The sequence below is a fragment of the Sprattus sprattus genome (assembly GCF_963457725.1).
Source record: "Sprattus sprattus genome assembly, chromosome: 9".
In the NCBI taxonomy this organism is placed as follows: domain Eukaryota; kingdom Metazoa; phylum Chordata; class Actinopteri; order Clupeiformes; family Clupeidae; genus Sprattus; species Sprattus sprattus.
Window position 1 is genome coordinate 29316052 of NC_137928.1, and position 22964 is coordinate 29339015.

The 22964-nt window shown below is 40.8% G+C and overlaps 2 protein-coding genes across 2 annotated transcripts in view; one reads left to right on the forward strand and one right to left on the reverse strand.

The window, feature by feature from the left end:
* Positions 1 to 4677, reverse strand: part of supt5h (SPT5 homolog, DSIF elongation factor subunit) — a 31273-nt gene extending 26596 nt beyond the window's left edge. The window contains exons 1-2 of the mRNA XM_080844759.1: positions 4588 to 4677; positions 2704 to 2859 (exon numbers count right to left, since the gene is read on the reverse strand). The gene's annotated coding sequence lies outside the window, so the exon portion shown is untranslated. The remainder of the gene's footprint in view (positions 1 to 2703; positions 2860 to 4587) is intronic.
* Positions 4678 to 10805: 6128 nt separating this feature from the next.
* LOC308370166 (uncharacterized protein) lies at positions 10806 to 22627 on the forward strand. Its single transcript, XM_080844757.1, has 5 exons — positions 10806 to 11026; positions 14648 to 14891; positions 20739 to 20812; positions 20926 to 21016; positions 21096 to 22627. The coding sequence occupies exons 1-5, from the start codon at positions 10829 to 10831 to the stop codon at positions 22526 to 22528; spliced, it is 2040 nt and encodes a 679-aa protein (XP_080700883.1). The 5' UTR covers positions 10806 to 10828; the 3' UTR covers positions 22529 to 22627.
* The last annotated feature ends 337 nt before the right edge of the window (positions 22628 to 22964 follow it).

Sequence of the window (22964 nt, forward strand, 5' to 3'; positions counted from 1 at the left end):
AACCCTGGCAATCACAGAGGTCAGACGTTTCTTGTAGTTGAAACCAGGTTTGCACATATCTCAGGAGGAATTTTGGTCCACTCCTTTTTGCAGATCCTCTCCAAATCCTTAAGGTTGCATTTTCAATGGGAGGAAATGAGGGAATGAGGTTCAAGCCCAATATTCCACGGTACATGGCCCCATCAATAATCCCCTTGATGCGGTTCAGTCGGTCATACCCTTGGCAGAGAAACAGCCCCAAAGCATAATGTTTCCACCTCCATGCTTGACGGTGGGGATGGTGTTCTTGGGGTCATATTCAGCATTCTTCCCACTCCAAACACGGCAAGTCGAGTAGATGCCAAAGAGCTTGATTTTGGTCTCATCTGACCACATCCCGTCTCCCAATCCTCCTTAGAATCATTCCAGTGTTTATTGGCAAACTTCAGACGGCCCTGTACATGTGCTTCCTTGAGCAGGGGGACCTTGCGAGTGCTGCAGTACTTAAAAAAATTACGGCGTAGTGTGTTGCCAGTGGTTTTCTTGGTGACGGTGGTCCCAGCTGCCTTGAGATCATTCACAAGCCCCCCCTTTGTAGTTCTGGGGTTATTCTGCACCTTTCTGATGATCACCGATACCACACAAGGGGATATCTTGCATGGAGCCCCAGACCTAGAGCGATTTACAGTTGTTTGGTGTTGCTTCCATTTACGAATAATCGCACCAATAGTTGTCTGCTTCTCACCAAGCTGCTTGCCGATGGTTTTGTAGCCCATTCCAGCCTTGTGCAGGTCTACAATCTTATCTCAAAGTCCTTGGACAACTCTTTGGTCTTGCCAATGGTGGTGAGGTTGAAGGTGTGAAGTATGATTCTTTGGACCGTTTTTTTTTTATACACACCACCAGTTGAGATCAGGTGTACCTTGTTAGACCTAATGAGGACTAATCTGTGTGCTTCTTGGGCACATAACTGGTCATTGGGAGCCAGAATTCTTGCTGTTTGCTTGAGGGTTCAAATACTTATTTTCTGCATTAAATGCAAATAGTCATGAATGTTATAAAATGCAGTTTTCTCCATTTTTTTGTTGATATTCTGTTTCTCACTGTTAAAATACACCTACCATTACAATTATAGATCACAGATTTCTTTGCAAGTGGCCAAACTTGCGAAATCGGCAGGGGTTCAAATACTTATTTTCCCCATTGTATGTGTATAACACCTGATTTGAACTTAAAAAGCTCACCAAACCTTAAAATCCCAGAGAAATCTTGCGAGAAGTACGTAATGCTTTATGGCACCACCTCATGCAACAAATACTAGACCCATGCGCTAGCATAAGAGGAAGCTAGCATTATTCTCTGCCATTGTCTTTTCCGCTGCCATATCCTTCAGCTTGTCAACTAATACACATACACTTTCCATTAGGGGGTCTCGAAGCCTGATTCGTATTTACAGCAGTGGTGTAAAAGTGAGCTACACTCCGCAACTGTAGGGGGAACTCGGTAGCAAAAAATAGCAATCCTCCCAGAATGGGGCTTTTTTTATCAATGAAAACATTAATTAAATTAAATCTTTCCTCCAGAATAAATTCACGGCACACACATGACAATTATTGAGGAATTGGGGGAAGCTCTTTTGCAAGACTGGAATAAAGGGCTGGACTTCTGACAATTTGTCGCTGGTGTCTGAATCAGAAATGCATAACTGACAAATACACTCAAACGGAGACATTATAGAACTCATACAGCCATCTGAGCTCCAATCATCAGACATTCATCAGGGTGCATGAGGCAGTGGAGGGGGTGCGTGAGGCAGTGGGGGGGGGGGGGGGGGGGGGGGGTGCATGAGGCAGTGGGGGGAGGTGCATGGGGCAGTGTGGTGCATGGGGCAGTTGGGAGCATGAGGCATGCATGTGCGTGTTTGCCACAAGATTGGTATACAAAAAAAGCACACCCCAACAACCTTCCAAGCCTGTCCAGTCAGGGCGCTACAATGACCATTTAAATGTTAATATTGGCCTCCGAATACACCATAAGAAAACTACACTGCTACATTTCAAAGCGAGTTACGCATCACCCTGCCTCAAGTGGCTCAATTCTCTCGAATTAAAGGATGCACGAAAACAGCGACAACTAACAGGAGACGAAATGTATGAAGTTTTGAAGGGATGCCCCGTGTCACATCCAGACTCTACTCTTTGTCTCTGATCACTGAGTTGTGTCTGGCCTTGCCTACTCTAAAAGATGTTGGCAATTGATGTCCTGAAAATGGTCTGTCTGGTAGAAAACGGTCAAGACGACCAAGCTACAAAGCCTGGCCAAGCCAATCTGATGTATGCCGCATGAAATTGAGCACAAAATAATAATAAAAACAAAACATAAAATACGAGCATTAAAATACGATCGAATGAAAATACAGTAATTTCTTTAAAATCCTGTTTATGTGGCTTCAGTCATTCTTGATGTATCCAATTGGTGTATAGGCTTATGGGTAATGATGCATTATGTTTACGTTCTGAAAAACAGAACTGACTGACTGATAATTTTTAAATGTGGGCGCACATGTGCTCCTTGAGCCCTAGCAGTACATTGGTGACCATGCATTTTGGATCTGGCTGTATCACACAGGGCTGAATGGAAGAGCTAGAACAGTGGCAGTCCATGATGGTTCAGTGTCACTTCTGTACCCTTCCTGACCCTCTCCCCCTTCCTGTGACCACGTACTCCTTCCTCACTCATCTCCACTTCTCTTCTTCATCTGCCTCTCCCACGGTTGCCCTCTTCTCGCATTGGCACCTCATCTTCCTCCTCATTCATGTCCTCTCCTACTTCATTACTCCCCTCATCTCCTGAACTGCAGTCAGACACTGAAAGATTGATCTGGGAGCACAAAGGTACAAGGCAGAAAGCAGGACGCCTGACAAAATTGTCACAAAATAACGACCTGCTATATAGCCTCAGCATATGCCTATTACTGTGGGACCATTAGGATAAATATGATGGTTTTAAAGAAAATCAACCAATTACATACACCTGTGGACAAAAGATTGATTGGACATTCCGAGTGGCTTAATTAGCCCACTTCACATTCATTACTATCTGAGTAAATAAACTAAACGGTTCGATGTGTCAAATTTTCTTGAAACACATTTGGTCTGTAGATGCGTTATACTGAATTGCATGGTCTGGAGATAAGGCACACCAACGTTGATGATGACGATCGGACGAATGATTGAGTGTGTCAAGTTTCATCAAGTTTAGAACTTGACATCATAAGAATGTTGATTCCAAATTCTTCTTGCAAACTTTTGTCAGAATGGGAGTAGGTGAGGGTGGTGCCAATTGTAGACTACGGTGTCTCTGCGTCAAGGTTAGCTTAACATTTTGAGAAATATGATTAGTGAAAACACTCGCAAATAATGTGAAAATAATGTTTGCAATGTTCTCCCTTGCTTTCCTCACACTTTTATCTGACAAAGTGAGGCTACAACCAGGGCAAAGCTTCGAAATGTGCTTGGATTAGTTATTATTGTCTCCACAAGGCTCAAAACAAAACATTCCTGGTGATGTCTTTTTTTATTTCTCGGCTAGAAACCTGGTGAAATTCCCGTTTTATCTCGCCGCTCCTTTGACAGAGGTTGCTTGACTGTTACCTTGGGTTGAACACTACAGGGAATATATCTTTCATCATTCCCAATTATGGACACCAAATAATCTTCCCTTCCTAGTCTACAATGTCTCTGCTGTGGGATACTGACTGTTGTAGTGAAGTTGAATTGTATTGTATTGAATGAATACAATGCACTCTCAAATTCAGCGAATTGCTCCTCACAGACGTTTAGCTGCCCTTAGTGTGCACACACACAAAAAAAGTCTGCTGCTCCTACAGTCTCGGCTCTGTAAATGGGAAACATTGGAAGGCAGGGATGTCATTTGATTGGCTCTTGAGCTCAAATATCAACAACCTCTCACCAGGACTGTATCTAAAGAAGACGAAACCACTTTGATATGTTCAATGGATTGTGAATCTGTGGCTGGTGTGACGTAAAATCAGACGTGAACTAGTATGAAATGAATAGACCTTAATGTCAACACAGAACGAAATGTACGAACTGTACTGCTTAAACGTGGCTGTTGTTAGCCCAGAGAAAAAACGATCATGGTCACATCCGGTGCAGGTTCTAACGATAAGCATCTTTGGTTTAAGTTAATCATATGTATATAATCCAGGGTATAAACCCCAACTCATCATAATGCTGTTCTATCTCAAAGTAACGTTATCCTTGCTAACACAAGAAAGATATCATAATGCCTTTCCAACGTCACCAGAATTAAGATTCTAGGCATTTCCATGAAGAACGAGATCACCTTGTGTTTCATAACTGCAAGCAGGTGAGTCATTAAATCCGCTAAAAATAGGCTATTTTAGCCATATCCTCAAAGAAACTGGTAACGTAACTTACTGATAGCTATAGTAGCTAACGTTAGCCAAGTTGGCAATCGTAAACTGTTTGGATTTGCCATAGGTATAAAGCCAGCTATGCATTAGTCAGCTTATCAACACTGTAAAGACAAAAAAAGCTCCCAAATCATTGTATACGGGCTTACCTCTGGAACAGGGCAGTGCGTCGTTAGCAATAAAATAAGTTAATTTCGTTTGTACCGCTCGCCGCGCACCATTCACCAGAAAGAGCTGCATGTATCCAGCGACAATAACGAAAATTTCAATATGGCCGCCATCCGGTTTTTTCCCCCTTCAAAATAAAAGTCAAAATGTACTTATTATGTTTTAAATAGATAGTTAGGATTGTACGGATTGAGAGTTTATTTGGTTAAAACTTTCAATCCCTCCCCGTTCTCCCTCTCAGCCCCTTATCCACATGAACCCCCTGGAAAAAGCACAATGGCGACAGGGGCAAACAAAATACTCAAATCATGTAGTTTGAGACAACATATTCATATATTCACTAGGAGTGCCAATAATTGTGGAGAGCACTGTACTTTTAGAAAATATAAAGATAACTATAATTGTGCGTGCGTGTTATAACTATGTCTTGCATATCCATAATTGTTTAGGCAACATAATAGTGCAACAAATGATATTCAACGTACAATTTTATTCTGACTATTCATATTTAACATTGCAGGTCTTATATAGGTTTATAGCTCAATTTATTCAGTAATGTATATGGTGCACTATAACTCATTAGCGGTATTAATGAAAACTAATTTGTCCAGGTATGTAGCCCCTGGTAAGAAATGCAACTTTCTGGATTATGAGATGTATAAAAGATTAAATGGGATGATAATGGGATGATATAATGGCATGATAAGACCTAAATGTTATGCAGTGCATAGGAAAACTTGTTATTTCATATGATTATTTGGCAGATTAATCAGCTAAAATTAATAAACAAGCAGTTGCAATATACACTGCTACAATTATCTATGCTAGTTAGCAGCACAGAAGGCATATGTTGTGCAAAACATTGAACAATCCAGATTTTAAAATATAACTTGGAAGAGGACTTTTATTTTAGCGCTTTTCACCGCCACATTTCTGTCCATCGCCAAGGAACAACCATGGCGTGCGGTAGCACAGAAAGTCAAACTAAACGGAGTAGCGTTTAACATTTCAATGCGCTTATGAAAACAAACAATGAAGTGACTTGTTTGTGTGCAGAACAGGTACATTTTTATCTTTCACCACAAACGTTGTCATATAGAGTGACGTCAAACCAACCTACTTCTCGGAGATCTCAAAATCTCCCGCTTTCCTAGTAGTGGGATGTTCCGAGTTTGACAGGTGGGGGCATAGACATCATATAGGTAGACGCCCCCTTCGGCCTTGGACGGCATAAATCGTCGGCGCCATTTTGTTACAGGAGTTATTTCGTCTCCGGAGTGAAGATGCCTGATTCATGCGCCGCTTGGGGGTGCACCACCGTCAGGACAATTCAAATAAGATCGCAAGAAATTACCTTTCACAAGTAAGACTAAACAATTGTTTCGATTTGTAATTGTAAAATTCAGTCATGTCACGTAGATCATGTGTTATTTTGAGAGCTAAGAGTTGTTGAGACAGCTAAGTTGCCACCAGAATCAGCTAGTCTAACGTGAAATGGACATGGTGAGCAAAGCCTTATTCTATCGTTCGTCAACAGGAGATAATATTGTCAAGAAATATAGGATATACAGTATATATCTACCAATCTACCACTACTTGCTTGTGAGTAATTACAATGTATGTAGGCTATAATGTAATTATTTAGCATTTATGGTCGCGACGGAAAGCTGCGTTTCGGCTGAGCGACTGGCCTTAATTTCTCTCTGTGATGTATTTAAAAAAGAGACTAGATTAAAACAAAAAAAAAGCTCAAAACATGCCACTGTATATGTAATGGTTCTACAATATGAAGGTGTCACGTAATGAATGAAACTACGGGAAAAATGTCACATGCACCTGTGAGATGCACCTGCAGTCAGTCGCCGGCCGAAATTGACGTTTTAAACGTTATTTCTATTTAAATGTTTTTTTTTTTTTTAAAGATACATCTGTATTATGAATCTGACTGACTGGCTAGCTAACCTTTCTCGCAATTTTAAGGTTTCCCAAAGAGAAGCAGTTGAGGAGACAGTGGGAAGTGGCATTGGTTGTGTCTGTATTTCACAAGATCAGGCTGCACCACATTGCAAAACTGAGCACGCTGCAATTACAGACTGGCAACAGTCGAAAAAAGCTCAGCAAGACAATACTTTTTAAAGGGTTCTAGCCTAGATTCAATTATTATATTATATCATATATTGTGTGAAATTATATATTGTGTCAATTGCACTACATAGATGTGAAAATGTTATGAGCATGATTGTATATTATGTCAAATTGTACAAATATATATATATATATATATATATATATATATATATATTATATAATATGAATATATACCTATACTTAAAATATATTATATTTGATTGTTTCACATATTATATATATCATATGTTATTCCATTGCACATTATACTGAGTCATTATATTGTATTATATATATGCTATGTTATTTATATTACAGTTCAACTATTGCGATGTGTATGTATATATTGAGATGTGTATATTTTTACTGCTATAGAAATATATAGCTTTTTTTTGTAATGTTGATTTGTGAAATAAATTTGTGTATTGCCAATTGCACTGTTCAAGGTTTCTTAATGCACATACTTGAAAAGGAACTATTAAACTATGAAAAACACACTGACTGCCAGTTTCTCACTATTTGACGTATGCTCTTTCTCTTAATGATGGTCAATACGTAGTAACTAAAGAAGCACTATTTCGATAGTTTATAGATCTTCTCAGTATTTTCAAAGTGCACGAGCTGTGCAAGAAAGGTGCGCGTTTATCATAGACCCATGCACATGAATGACTGGCGATTTAACTAGCGAGATTCAAAGTAATGTAGAGGCAAATCTTTTTCACACACTTCACGTAGAGCATAAACCCTTGAATACTCCATGAAATTGGTTGCGAAATGTAAAAGGTTATCGTGATTTGTATCCAGATAAACCGCAGCTCCTGGCAACTTGCGGTTGTTTGACACGTTTGACAGACCTCTGACGTCAGAGAGCTCCTGTAACAATATGGCGGCGACGCGTTTCGCCGAGAAGCAGTGGAGGCGGCGTCTACCTATACATGTCTATGGGGAGGCGCACCACTTAGTGATGGCAGACTGACACTGAAGCTCCGGAACGTGCTTCAAACCATTAACTACACCAACCATTGAACCACTGCTTCGAAGGTTGCTTTGGTACGGAAAAATCACGTGACATATTACGTACGAAACAGCAATTGCTTCTTTCTCCGAATGAACCACCTGAGTGGTTCACAGCGCCACACACGAACCAGTCAGTTGCCTTGTCTCGAGACTGAATTGTAGCGCCGTCAAAGCATAACAACTTCAGCGCCCAACATTGTATTTGGTTCTTCTCATACTGTGACAGTCATTACGTTCGTATTGATTTATCATCATTATGGAAGCATCTAGGAAGAGAGGTCGTTCTGACATGTGGGAACATTTTATTCTGATCGCTCATGATATAGGCTAAGGTGTGCTGGCTGTTAAATATTTAGGCTATATGAAAAGTAGACCGTATCAACAGGCTCAGTCCAAAACGTGTAGAAAAAAATATGTTTTTAAATCAAAATCTTCGACCCTATCCAACATTACAAGCACATCGAACTTGTGCCATATTTTCCCAGCACATCCGAATCCCTACGTACAACTACATAATTTCCCCAAGCACTCTCTCCCCAATAACACAATATACAAAAAAGAATGAATCTTTATTTGCAAAAATAATAATAATATCACATTCTTTGTATACGGGCGCATGTTTGTATAAACACACATACACAGTGGTGTGTGAGAGTGTGTTTGGGGGGAGGGGGGGGATTTGGTGCGTGCACACTAGATTGTCATTGTTTTTAAGCCTCTTGCCACTGTCTAGCTGGTCTAATTTAGTTATCACCAGGAGAGGTCACTGTTACTGAAGCTTCAAGTAATGAACCAATTTTTAAAACAATGTGCCTAAATGGTTCAGTGCTTCACAAAGCTTAATTTGCCCATCACTAGCACCACTCAGCCCAGGCAGCCAATCAGATCAAGCAAGAGGCGGGCTTTACTTGAAACTTTACTTCTGTGTTGATGCTGGTAGCGGCAAAATACTTAGCTGTTTCAATTTTTTTTTAATCTTAGCTGTATTCGATTATGAGGATCTTTATAATTAAAAATCTAAATATTACGCGCACCAGGCTGTTTTGGCCGCCGCACGTTGCCAAGGCGATTTTGAATCGTCTGCTGTTTAAAAAACTCGTTTGGTGTGTTTCAGCCCTAACGCAGTCGTAGAAGCAAATCTCGGCCTATCTGAACATAAGGCCGAATTATGCTCTGTTTTAGACGTAACGCGTAAGCACGTAATTTACACAAGGAACTTGTTTTAGACAAGTTTTGATTTAAGGTTCGTTTTAGACGCAGAGCCGTGTTGCGTGTTGCAAAGCAAATTGACGCCAGAACTGTAGATTTTTTTTTGAGTTAAGTAAGCCTATTTATTGCAGCAGGACAAAGGAAAAAAACTTACCGGAGCATGAAAGTGTAGTGGGCGAAAGGCTTGATGTTATGAATAGCCTACATGTGTTACACAAAATACAAATGTTGGCAATTCAGTACCAGTGGCGAAAAAGACAGCACATGACGCAAAAGTTTGTTTATCGACATCTTTTAATGACTGCGACAGGCTTTAAAACGATGTGTTTATGAGTTACATTGTTCAAAGATGAGGTGGTAAACGGCGAGAGAATTTCATCATGTTGTCAATGCTTGTAACTACAATGGTGCTGGCCACAAGGTAACGGCAGGTTACTGTTAACTTTTGTATGAGCAGACCGGGCTCATTCTATCAAACTCGCTGGTGCAATTGATGGATTCACGTCAATATGAACTCAATGAAAGATATCACCATGACTCACAAGTGGCGGAAAATGAATATGAAAGTACCTATTTGTTCGTGAATGTCCACATTCTCTCCAAACAATCGCGGGTGAGAATGGGATATTCGCGGTAATTTGAGCGTCCTTATAAGTGTTTAAAGAGGATTTGTAAAGGAGTTCATGTCTTCGGACCTCTTCTGTTATGTTTGTTCCTAATCCATAAGAAAAGGCTTGTGAGACGGTCTGCAGGGTATTCATGATTTAAAAAAATGTCTGGGTCTAAAAAAGACTGTATGCTATTAACCCGGAAACATGAGTGTGAAAGGCTGTGGTAGCCGGCCAATCACAGCCTTTGCGAGCTGTGTAGGGCCGTAGTGTTTTAGTCGCATAGTCAGGAATTTTGGGCGACGCACTTAAGCACGTAAGGGGGGGTATTTTACCGCGCAAGGGGGGGTTGTGTTAAGGCTGATTCATGCTTCCTTACGTAAGCTTAAGCGCAAGAGGCCGCGCAAGCCCCTTGCGCGACTTCTTACGTCTTGCGTGCGTCGGCCCCTTTTTCTAGACTTGCGTCATTTTTTACGTAAGCCCTTACGCGAGCCTCGCAGCCTGCATTCTATCAACGAATGATACGAGATGAGGTTACTAAAATATTCTGCATGTCTACTCAGTTTTACAGTGCTTCCCAAGTAAAGGTTTGAAAAGAACTTCAAGCTTCAGACTTTCTGTTAGGGAACCTGTTATCTATCTGCAGAGCAAATTTCAGGCTCATACAAAAACATTAACGTGAATTACTTGATGCTAATACCTAGCGCGGTGTCTATAGGATTTTCCATATACGTTAGCATTAAGCTAACGTATTTTCTACCACAGTTAAACATGCAATACTATGTGATTGTTTTTAGAAAACGAATGTTACGTGATGAGATTACTCAAATGTAGTCTGCATGTCTGCTCAGTTTAACAGTGCTACCCAAGCAAAGGTTTGAAAAGAACTTCAAGCTTCAGACTTTCTGTTAGGGAAACAGCTTTCTATCTGCCAAGTAAATGGGAGGCTCATGACAACACCCGCAACCTTTGGGAGCATGAACTGCACTGAGTAAATTTTGCGCAACCGTTAACCCCCAACGCTGAACCAAGCAGCCGCCTTTACGCGTTACGTCTAAAACAGAGCATAATTCGGCCTTTACACTGCTGGTGTTACCTGCTGCTGAACAAGTTTTGGACTTTTATTTTGAAACATTTACCAAGAGCGGCCATTTTGAAATCTTTGTTATTGCCGCTGACTTCTCACTGGCAAGGAATAATTCAGCTTGTTCACCCTTAGATTTCACGTTGAGTGTTTATTTTCTGAAATAGTTCGTAAAATATGTCAGTTCCAGATGTCTTCCAAACGGAAATTACTTTTGTCATTAAGGAGTTGATTCATGCGGCCCTAATAGAAATCGCCAAAGTTGCAACGTCAAGCGGCGATGGTGAAGTAAGGTTGCCAACAGCATGTGAGGACAGCCATAGCACTACCAAAGTAACGTTACACACTCCTGAGTTAAAGAAAAACGGTCAGATGGTGAGTCAAGTAACATTAACGTTATGTTATCTTCATGAACAGCTTAAACTGTCATTTAAGTGAATTCCCTCTCACGTCGCAAAACTTTAGAGATGTTCGCTAATGGTAACGTTAGCTAGTTATGGATAACACGTCTGTTTAACATTCAAATTAAAAACGAAATGTAAAGTTGCCGCTTTCATCTTTTGCTCAGTGAAGTAACCTAACGTTACCTGCAGAGAATAGTATTTCCAAATATATGGCTAAATATACAGTTCCATACAGTTACCGCGAAAGAGTTCCAAAGCCCTTTTCTGGTAGGATATTAGAACCAAAGATTCTTGGGTGCTTTCTACTGCTCCATAGTAAATTGGAGAAGATGGACCAATCCTGTAGGTCAGCAGTTCAACTTGTTAAAGGACCAACATGTAACATGGCACTCCAATAAAATGCAGTACTGCAGCTCAAATTCAAAATAATGAAAAGAGCTATCCCGCCCACCCCCAATTTACTTCACTTACTTCATTGATGTCAGAGTAAGCAGAAATTCTCAGAAGCTGCAGTTAAAATTGTCAATAACAAATAATGTAGAAATGCCATGGTTTGAAGGTTTATATATATACATGCGGATATACAGCCGCGGAAAAAATTAAGAGACCACTTCAAAATTATCAGTTTCTCTGGTTTAACTATTTATTGGTATGTGTTAAAGTAAAATGTACATTTTTGTTTTATTCTATAACCTACTGGCAACATTCCTACCAAATTTCAAATAAAAATATTGTCATTTAGATAATTTATTTGCAGAAAAATGACAATTGGTCAAAATAGCAAAAAAGATGCAGTGTCTTCAGATCTCGAATAATGCAAAGAAAACAAGCTCATATTCATTTTTCAACTACACAATACTAATGCTTTAACTTAGGAAGAGTTCAGAAATCAATATTTGGTGGAATAACCTTGATTTAAAATCACAACTTTCATGTGTCTTGGCATGCTCTCCACCAGTCTTTCACATTGCCGTTGGGTGACTTTATACTACTCCTGGCGCAAGAATTCATGCAGCTCGGCTTCTTTTCATGGCTTGTGACCATCCATCTTCCTCCTGATCACATTTCAGAGTTTTTTTTATGGGATTCAGGTCTCGAAAATGGGCTGGCCATGACAGGGTCCTGATCTGGTGATACTCCATCCACACCTTTACTGGCCTGGCTGTGTGGCATGGAGCATTGCCCTGCTGGAAAAAACACTTCTCAGAGTTGGGGAACATTGTCAGAGCAAAAGGAAGCAAGTTTTTCTTCCGGGACAACGTTGTACTTTGCCTGGCTGAGGTTTGTAAAAGACCATAAGGATTGAACCAAAGCCGACTGGAGGGTCTCCTAGTTCGTCTTCTCTGATGAGTCCAATTTCACAGTAGGTGCAAGACTCTGTGGCTTGTAGGCCTCTCCAGGTCTCCGTCTAACCATCAGACGACCATGTGTTGGGCAAAGCTGAAAATTGGACTCATCAGAGAAGACGAACTTAGGGACCTCCTGTCCGCTTTGGTTCAATCCTTATGGTCTTTTACAAACCTCAGCCAGGCAAAGTACAACGTTGTCCCGGAAGAAAAACTTGCTTCCTTTTGCTCTGACAATGTTCCCCAACTCTGAGAAGTGTTTTTTCCAGCAGGGCAATGCTCCATGCCACACAGCCAGGCCAGTAAAGGTGTGGATGGAGTATCACCAGATCAGGACCCTGTCATGGCCAGCCCAATTTCGAGACCTGAATCCCATAATAAAAACTCTGAAATGTTATCAAGAGGAAGATGGATGGTCACAAGCCATGAAAAGAAGCCGAGCTGCATGAATTCTTGCGCCAGGAGTAGCATAAAGTCACCCAACGGCAATGTGAAAGACTGGTGGAGAGCATGCCAAGACACATGAAAGTTGTGATTTTAAATCAAGGTTATTCCACCAAATATTGATTTCTGAACTCTTCCTAAGTTAAAGCATTAGTATTGTGTAGTTTAAAAATGAATACGAGCTTGTTTTCTTTGCATTATTGGAGATCTGAAGACACTGCATCTTTTTTGCTATTTTGACCAATTGTCATTTTTCTGCAAATAAATGATCTAAATGACAATATTTTTATTTGAAATTTGGTAGGAATGTTGCCAGTAGGTTATAGAATAAAACTAAAATGTACATTTTACTTTAACACATACCAATAAATAGTAAAACCAGAGAAACTGATAATTTTGAAGTGGTCTCTTAATTTTTTCCACGGCTGTATATGGAAATTAGAAAATCGCAACCCGGCGTTGTGCAAAGATCCCAAAATTGTGGAATAATGCTATAGCTTATAGAGGTGGTTTAGTTTTTATGTAGCTTTGATCTTGCCAATACATTCAGGGTTGACACAGTCATAAAATACCTGGAAAACTTAAAAAATATTAACACCAAAAAGTTTTGGAAAGTTATGGAAATTTGCTTGACGTTATGATTTCTGCATTACGCCAGATTCCAACTTGAGTTGCTTGTACTTTAGGATATGTAAATTTGTGCAATGCCAGAAACTAAGCACCATGTGAAATATGCTAGCGCATCCTAATTAGTAGTTCAAAAGTAATTATCTCTGCCTAATTATTATATGTCTGGCCCATGTGACTTAGAACCTGAACGAAAGCCAGATATCGTCTCTAAATTTGTCAAAACCTGACCCAATACCACTTTAGCTTATCAGGCAATGGGATTTCCACACTCTCCACGCTTTACACACACACATTTTAGTTCATACAATGAGTTACTTCTCATTCAAAAACTGATTGTTCCAATCCTTGATTGTGATCAAATGCCGTTGTAAAATCCAGCATAACCTTTCAAGTTGTCCTCATAACATTCTATGATAACATTTCATATTACTGCGCAGCGAATGGCAAGGCAAGGCAATTTTATTCATATAGCGCATTTCATACACATGTGGAGCAACATCATCTGGGACACTGAAGCTTCAAAATCCGGATACCCCTGGCGCTGCACCAGCAAAGAGGAGCCCGTTTGAAAACTATTTTAACAATTGCACTATTAATGGCGATATACAAATTATTGTGAATAAATAAGCACCCCTTTTTTGTCGGTAGCGCAAGTGTTCCATCTGGCTGTTGCGTTGCTTCAAGGGTTGCATGGCAACGATTTATTTAGGAACTATACTTTGTAGTGGCGGAAGAATGATGGTTTATCATTAAACTATTGTTTCTTAAATTGAATTGTTTTTATTTAATGAAACCATATCAAATATTTGAAGTGACAGTTTTAGAAAAGCAATAAGCCCGCAAAGCACGGCCTCTTGGGGCTTATTGCTTAATTTGTAAGCAGTACGTATGTAGTATGTAGTGGTGTGCAGTTCTATACTTTTAATAATAATTGGTTTGCTCAAAGATAACCTTTCTAGATGTGTGTATGTGTGATGTGTCTTGGCCAAGGGATGTGTGGGGTGGATGTTGGGGGTAAGGGGCCCAAGGTCAATCCTTTACTTGGGGCAAATCCTTGAGTTTCTTGACTCCGTAGAAATGTCAAGGCAGAGACACGTTTCCTCAGATTTGCTTCAAACTGAATTGATAAGCTTCTATGTCCACTCAGCTGACTCATATTTAATACTTTGCAGACACGTATTACTTCCTTACTGGAAATGGTGGGACAAGAGGCTGTACGCAAGCTCAGCAGAGTTTTCACAGAGTGCTGTGCAGTTTTGCAAAAGCAGTTTCGGCAAAGTGTGCAGGAGAATAAAAGCCTAAAGAAGACACTCGGAAACATGCAGTTGAAGCAGAAGGATGTTGCTGTGAAGGACCTGCATACAACCCGTCTTAAAGCCCCTCCTCAGACTAAACACAACAGAGCAATAGGAGCAGGTAGACCTTCATCTTCATCCTTTATACTCCCTCATGAGCTAGAGTTTATGCACGACAGTGTGGTGGGGATGGGTAGGTGCGTTTAGAGGGATTTTTCCAAGTAGATCAGGTGAAGAAACTACAGCAGCATCCCACAGCGAAGACTGTCTAGTCAAGGAGGGGGAAGAAAAGAGACAAAATGAGTGGACAGCTTGGTTGCCTAATACGCATACAGTTAATGGTTTTGTTTTTATTATTTATTGCAGGCAAAGGTCATGCTGTTAGAAAAATCGGATGAAAAGATACATTTAGATCAATGATGAACAGTAGGTAATTAGTATTTCTTGTTACACTAGGTCTCTATAGCTCGTAGCTTGACTGTTATCTCCCATGTAAGTCGCTTTGGACAAAAGTGTCTGCTAAATGACTAAATGTGAAATGTAAATGTAATATGGCGACTAAATCAGTATTAATGCCCTAGCAGAATATTATATAGTAGGGGACTGCCCAGCATGGTGTGTGGGAATTGTGTTAAAGTTAAGGTTTGTTGAGATGTTTAATTAGGGTTGGCTGATATGTGCATTAGAATATAGGTTATACAAGGATAACAAGGGTTGCAGGATGCAACAACAGAGCACAACTGGCTGGTGACAGTTGCAACATACGCTGCATGCTGTACCCGGGATCCATAAAGGCTCTCCTACGCTGTACAAACTGCGCTCTCTGTAGCCCACTTCTAAACACAACAACATGGCTGACAAGAAGTATGCAGTGTGTTGCGGCAGGTGCTGGGTTTAAATGCATTACTCATACTATAGGATGCACTAAAGAGGAATGTCTTAAGTCTAAATTTAAATATCTAGATCTGATCGAAAGGGTATCAGCTTATTGGGTGGCGGCAGGAAAGTTATTCCACAGAAGTGGGCCTCGATAGCAGGCTTTGCCTCCTATTGTGCTGATCCTGGAATTAAAAGGAGACCTGCATTCACATTACATTTCCTGGGCAATTCACAGTATACATGTAACCAAGTGTTTCGAATACTGTGTGTGTAGACAAATTTGTTCCTACAAGACATTTAAAATAAACAATACAGTCACTGGTAGAAAGTATTTCCAATATATAGTGACATGCATTGGATTAGAGCAGTCGTTCATGGCTAGGGATGAGAACCGATAAGATTTGAACGATTCCGGTTCCTTATCGATTCCTGCTTATCGAACCGATTCCTTATCGATTCTCTTAACGATTCTTATAATTTGGTAAGGGGCGAAAAAAAGAGCACAAACGGGTTTTTTACATTAATGTTCTTTTATATAAATTTCTAGAATGTTTACACACATTTAAATAAAACTTACATAACTTAAATAAAATGTGTTCTGTTTAATATAAACGTTCATACAAATAACAATGCTCCTTCCTTACAGAAGACGTACTAACTGCAGCCTGGAAGGATGACAGACTAGCAGCCTCTGAGCCCGTCTGAATTAGAACGTCATCATCAGCTTAATTGGATGGAAATGGAGATTATTTATAGAGCGAACGCTGGTTTGCACAATGAAAAAAATGGCACTAACAAAATCGCTGAATTTTCTGATCTGACATATAGCCCTTGTTATTGAGGTAAAGGACTGTATATTTTCTTGTAGGTTGCTTGGTTGTATTGCTAATAGCGAACTATTATGCTAAACGCTTCTAATAGCAATGTAGAGTCCACTACAAACACAATAACGTACTGAAACATAATTACTTGTATCATGTACAAACTAGGCACTCAGTATATTTAACACTTAGCTATTGCTGCCACTGAATTGGCTACGAGAAACGTATCCATATCGAACTGTCAAACTGAGGGAGCTGCACGCGTTGCTTGCTTATTAACGGAGTCTTTTGTACAGCCTAACCCTACCCTAGGACCAACAGAGGGGAGGCAAGCACTGCCCCTGCCTCTAGCCAACGGTTGAAAATAGAAGATTATACCGTTAAGCTAGCCTAGTTATGTAAGTTATATATAATATATGACAATGTCCAACCTCGCCCATTCTGTTAAGCAATTCAATGCTAAGTTTAGTTATGGTTAACACGAAAACGCAAACGTTTGCTGATAACACACAAGTAACACCGTTATGACTTATGATAAAACATTTTGAGGAGTTTACCTTGGCAAGTAAGGGATGAAGCGCCGACGTTAGTTGAGCTGCTGCTGGCATCGAAAACATGACATTCTTGTAATTTTATACCATGTGTGCTCAAGTGCTTATTCATGGTAGATGTACTTCCTCCCTTTGAGGAAATACATTTTTACAGAGGTTACAAGTGACCGTGTTCGCATCCGTTCGGGTGAAATAAAGCCACACTTTAGATCGCTTCTGTCGAGTTGCCATTTCTGCTGCGTTCTGACTTTATTATAAGAGTTTGCGCATGCGCAAACGGCACAGAGACCCGTTAACAGACCCGGTTATGAATTTGGCTAACGATTCCAAAGATTCGGCTCATTGGGAACCGGTTCTAAACAAGACCCGGTTCTCGGTTCCCATCCCTATTCATGGCACAGTCTTGTCTGGGAATTCCCTGCCCCTTCACTGCATTGCATTTGCTCAGTTAGTCTGGCCAACTATCATCAGCGATCCACTTCACTCACGTAATTGGACACGCCTTTAACCAATCAGACCAACGATACTACACAACGATACAACGATCGGTAATAAAGCAAACACATATTTTTTCTGTATGAATTGTTCCAGGGCAAGTTTCTGTTCTGTTTTCAAAGAAAACTTGCCTTATCGAAGTTTTGCGGTGCTTCGGCGGCCACCATGTCCAATGTTTGAAAACTCTCCGTGCAGTAGATTCTGTAACGTAGCCGTGGTAAGTTTAAATCCGCCAATGGCGCGCCAGGTAGCCAAAAGCCAGTTTGTGATTGGCTCCAAGGATTGTGGAAATCTTGAAATGAACGGCTATCCGAAGTTGGCCAGACCCAGTGCAGAGGCAAAATCAATTTGGCCGGAAGAAGTGGGGCGGGACTTCCCAGACTAGGCACAGTCATAATTAAGATCTCATGTCAGTTAACTTCCCTATCCTTGCTATCTAGCTTCGGGAGCTATCCTAAGTTAAACTTGTGTATTGTTGATGGAACTTCAGCTAGGTAGCTAGCTATCTTTTCATACTACATTTTAAAAGAGTATACATTGTTTGAAAATGTCCTTAGCTAGGTAGTGAGATGTTTTGGGGGGACATTTCAGGCCTCCAACTGCCTCTAACTGCTGCCTGGTTGTTATGGTTGTTATGCTACAGACTGTTTGCTGTCGGTGACTTGTAAATGGCTACACATAGCCATGAGAGAAATAATGGGACATCCTTTGAGTAAGGGCTTACTGTGATATGAAAATAGAGTATGAAGGGGGATAAGTCACTCCCTTGCGTTACTCAAATGTAACAGAATATTGCTTGAATTGTTGCTAGGTTGAAAGAGAGTAGAATGCCAGAGCGATTTGCCGGCATATCAACCTGCTCAGACTGATAGACCCCCCTGCTTTCTCTGTGATCCTCAGCGAGCGACTCCCTTTGCTGTTGGGAAGCAAGGTGAAATGTAATTGTAGTTTTCAAAATGAAGGTTCCAGGTCCGGTCCGTGTGTAGCTTGGAGGATGAAGAGGCTTCAAACAAACTGTGTTGAAAGCGCACTGTTGGCGCAATGTATTTGATGACTGAGACTGATGGTAGATTTCTGGGAGGGCAGTCATTTTTATCATATTAAATTATAACCATCATCAATTTAGCGTTGTTGGTGGTCCTACGCTGTGACTGCTTTTGTGTAGCCGTTGAGTTGTAATTCTCTGAGCTAAACCACAATTAAAAAAGGTAGATAAAAATAAGTAATGTTACATCAACCAATGGAAATATCAAAACCTTCCATTCATTAGATGAATTACACCCAGTGACGACATTAAGCAGGAACACATTTGTAGCAGCGCAACAAGTAGCAGTGCATTCTGTAAATGATAAAACTTGTGTTCAGGTACACTTGATAGCCCCACCTATTTTTCTGCTCCTGCATTAATGTATTTAGTCCTGTTTCAGGTTCAGTCATGTTGCAGGTTAAAGCAGTGGGTGTAGTGCTGTTTCAGGTTCAGTCATGTTGCAGGTTAAAGCAGTGGGTGTAGTGCTGTTTCAGGTTCAGTCATTTTGGTGGGTAAAGCAGTTGGTGTAGTGATGTTTCAGTGATGCAGGTTAAAGCAGTGGTGATGTTTCAGTGATGTTGTAGTTCAAAGCAGGTGGTGTAGTGATGTTTCAGTAATGTTTCAGGTTAAAGCAGTGGTGATGTTTCAGTGATGTAGGTTAAAGTAGTATAGTGATGGTTCAGGTTCAGTCATGTTGCAGGTTAAAGCAGTGGTGATGTTTCAGTGATGTTTCAGGTTAAAGCAGTGGTGATGCTTCAGTGATGTTTCAGGTTAAAGCAGTGGTGATGTTTCAGTGATGTTGCAGGTTAAAGCAGTGGGTGTAGTGATGGTTCAGTGATGTTGTAGGTTAAAGCAGTGGTGATGTTTCAGTGATGTTGTAGGTTAAAGCAGTGGGTGTAGTGATGTTTCAGTGATGTTGTAGGTTAAAGCAGTGGTGATGTTTCAGTGATGTTGTAGGTTAAAGCAGTGGTGATGGTTCAGTGATGTTGCAGGTTAAAGCAGTGGTGATGTTTCAGTGATGTTGTAGGTTAAAGCAGTGCTGATGCTTCAGTGATGTTGTAGGTTAAAGCAGTGGGTGTAGTGATGTTTCAGTGATGTTGTAGGTTAAAGCAGTGGTGATGTTTCAGTGATGTTGTAGGTTAAAGCAGTGCTGATGCTTCAGTGATGTTGTAGGTTAAAGCAGTGGGTGTAGTGATGTTTCAGTGATGTTGTAGGTTAAAGCAGTGGTGATGTTTCAGTGATGTTGTAGGTTAAAGCAGTGCTGATGCTTCAGTGATGTTGTAGGTTAAAGCAGTGGGTGTAGTGATGTTTCAGTGATGTTGTAGGTTAAAGCAGTGGTGATGTTTCAGTGATGTTGTAGGTTAAAGCAGTGGTGATGTTTCAGTGATGTTGTAGTTCAAAGCAGGTGGTGTAGTGATGTTTCAGTAATGTTTCAGGTTAAAGCAGTGGGTGTAGTGATGTTTCATTGATGTTGTAGGTTAAAGCAGTGGTGATGTTTCAGTGATGTAGGTTAAAGCAGTATAGTGATGGTTCAGGTTCAGTCATGTTGCAGGTTAAAGCAGTGGTGATGTTTCAGTGATGTTTCAGGTTAAAGCAGTGGTGATGTTTCAGTGATGTTGCAGGTTAAAGCAGCGGGTGTAGTGATGTTTCAGTGATGTAGGTTAAAGCAGTGGTGATGTTTCAGTGATGTTGTAGGTTAAAGCAGTGGTGATGTTTCAGTGATGTTGCAGGTTAAAGCAGTGGTGATGTTTCAGTGATGTTGCAGGTTAAAGCAGTGGTGATGTTTCAGTGATGTTGTAGGTTAAAGCAGCGGGTGTAGTGATGGTTCAGTGATGTTGTAGGTTAAAGCAGTGGTGATGTTTCAGTGATGTTGTAGGTTAAAGCAGTGGTGATGTTTCAGTGATGTTGCAGGTTAAAGCAGCGGGTGTAGTGATGGTTCAGTGATGATGTAGGTTAAAGCAGTGGTGATGTTTCAGTGATGTTGTAGGTTAAAGCAGTGGGTGTAGTGATGTTTCAGTGATGTTGTAGGTTAAAGCAGTGGTGATGTTTCAGTGATGTTGTAGGTTAAAGCAGTGGTGATGTTTCAGTGATGTTGTAGGTTAAAGCAGTGGTGATGTTTCAGTGATGTTGTAGGTTAAAGCAGTGGGTGTTGTGATGTTTCAGGTGAAAGTTTTCTGCTTTAATTCTCTCCTCAGGGTTGGTGTCCCCCTCCTCCTCTCAAACCACCCCAGAGGAACGTCCAGTGCAGACAGGCACCTTTGAGAAGGAGGTAAGCTCTGGATCTTGTCTTGGCTAATACACACATGGCAGATTTAATGTATTTTTCTCAGTTGAGATGCTGTTGATTATGTCACTCAGAATAACCTTTTGTGTTTGACTCAGGTTCTTGAAAGAATTAATGACTCCACCACAGGCTTCATAAGCAAGGGAAAAGAAGATTACTCAAGTGAAGAAGTCTTTATGAACCGAGAAGGTAATTTTAAAAGAGTGGTGTGACATAAATTTTGTTTTATTTGTCCCTCTCTTATGTTTGTCTGTATTTGTCACTGCAGAGAGAGAAGAGGTTGTTGATGCCCAGAGCAGGCATGCCCCATCCTACAGCACAAGTACACAGGACAGAACCTTTGGGCTGGAGGAGGCTAGAGCCGTACTAACTGTGCCAGAAATAGACAAGTTATCCAAAAGAAAGTCCTTTGTAGTAAATATCAATCTCACACCACCAGACCTCTCCCCTCAAAATAAGTGTAATCTAGTGTTGAACCACAGAAAGCCTTCTGAGAAACCACATGGCTGTGCCCTGTGTGGGAAGAAGTACTGGCATCTGAAAGCTCTTAACACGCACAAAATACAACATGATCATAAATACAACTGTGAGACCTGTGGTAGAATGTTCAATAAAGAAAGTTCCCTGCGATCGCATGAACTGGTGCATGCCGAGGTGAAGCCTTTCAGCTGCACAATGTGCGGCCAGGGTTTCACCGCCCACCGGAGTCTGGTGAGCCACCAGCGCATCCACACAGGAGAGAGACCCTACATGTGCGAGACCTGTGGGAAAGGCTTCACTCAGTCCGGCCAGCTGAAGATGCACGAGAGGGTTCACTCAGAGGACAAGCCCTTTAAGTGCGGCCAGTGTCAGAAGGCGTTCCGAAACCCACGCACACTGAGAGCCCACCAGGTCGTTCACACAGGCGATAAGCCTTACACGTGCAATGTGTGTGAGAGAAGGTTTGGGCTGGCCGTGAACCTCAAGAGACATCAGCTGATTCACACAGGTCTGAAACCACACATTTGTGTGGTGTGTGGCAAGGGTTTCAACCAGAGGAGTATCTTGAAGGGTCACATGCAGGTACATACTGGTGAAAAGCCTTTCATGTGTGACATCTGTGGCAAAACCTTTGTTTATAATTATGCTCTGAAAAATCACATGCTAACACATGAGGGGGTCTATAAGCAAAGACTGAAAACAAGTGGAGAACAATCAGAAAATCCTCAAAGGTGTGATTTGTGTGGCAAATGCTATAGTTCTGTAGCCTCCCTGAAACTCCACCAGCAGCTTCATAAAGGGGAGAAACCTTTTAAGTGTGAAGTGTGTGGCAAAACCTTTGCTCAGAAAAGTGCATGTACCACACATCAGAAGGTTCACACAGGAGAGAAGACTTTCAAGTGCTCCTGGTGCACAAAGGCCTTTAGCCTGGCTAACGCACTCAGGATGCACGAGCGCATTCATACAGGGGAGAAACCATACAAGTGTGAGACCTGTGGAATGGCCTTCCGTCTGATTGGGAATCTGAAGAGACACAAGCGCGTCCACACTGGAGAGAAGCCTTTCAGCTGTGACGTTTGTGGAAAGAGATTCGGTCAGGCTAATAATGTGAAATCTCACATGCAGGTCCATACGGGGGTGAAGCCACATTCCTGCCAGAGATGTGGGAAGAGGTTTGCCTATGTTAGAAATTTTAAAGATCACAAGTGTGTTCCATGTTAAATTCCTACTTTATCCTTGTGATACAGACACCTCAAAGCTATAAAATTATATTTATCATTAAAATCACTGAATAGTTAAAGACTACATACAGATGTGATTAATGCCTTGTTTGATGAGAACTAAATGCATCCCAGAAAGTCAAAGTAAACTTAAACAACTCTAGAGTCTTTGATTCTCAATTTGAAATGAAACAGGTCTTTGTAGATGTATTGTCAAGTTATACAAGGGATTTCAACTTCACTTTCAGCCCAACCATAAAAATGTTTTCCTTTGGGGATGCAGGAATAAACTTGGAAAAATTGTCAATATTATTTTTGTTATTTATTAAAAACAAAAAAGTTTTTAAAATGTTTGTTGTGTTATTCTGTGGAACTGAATATGGTTCAAAAGTAGTGGTAGTAGTAGTGGTGGAAGAATTTAGCTGAGTAGATTTTTG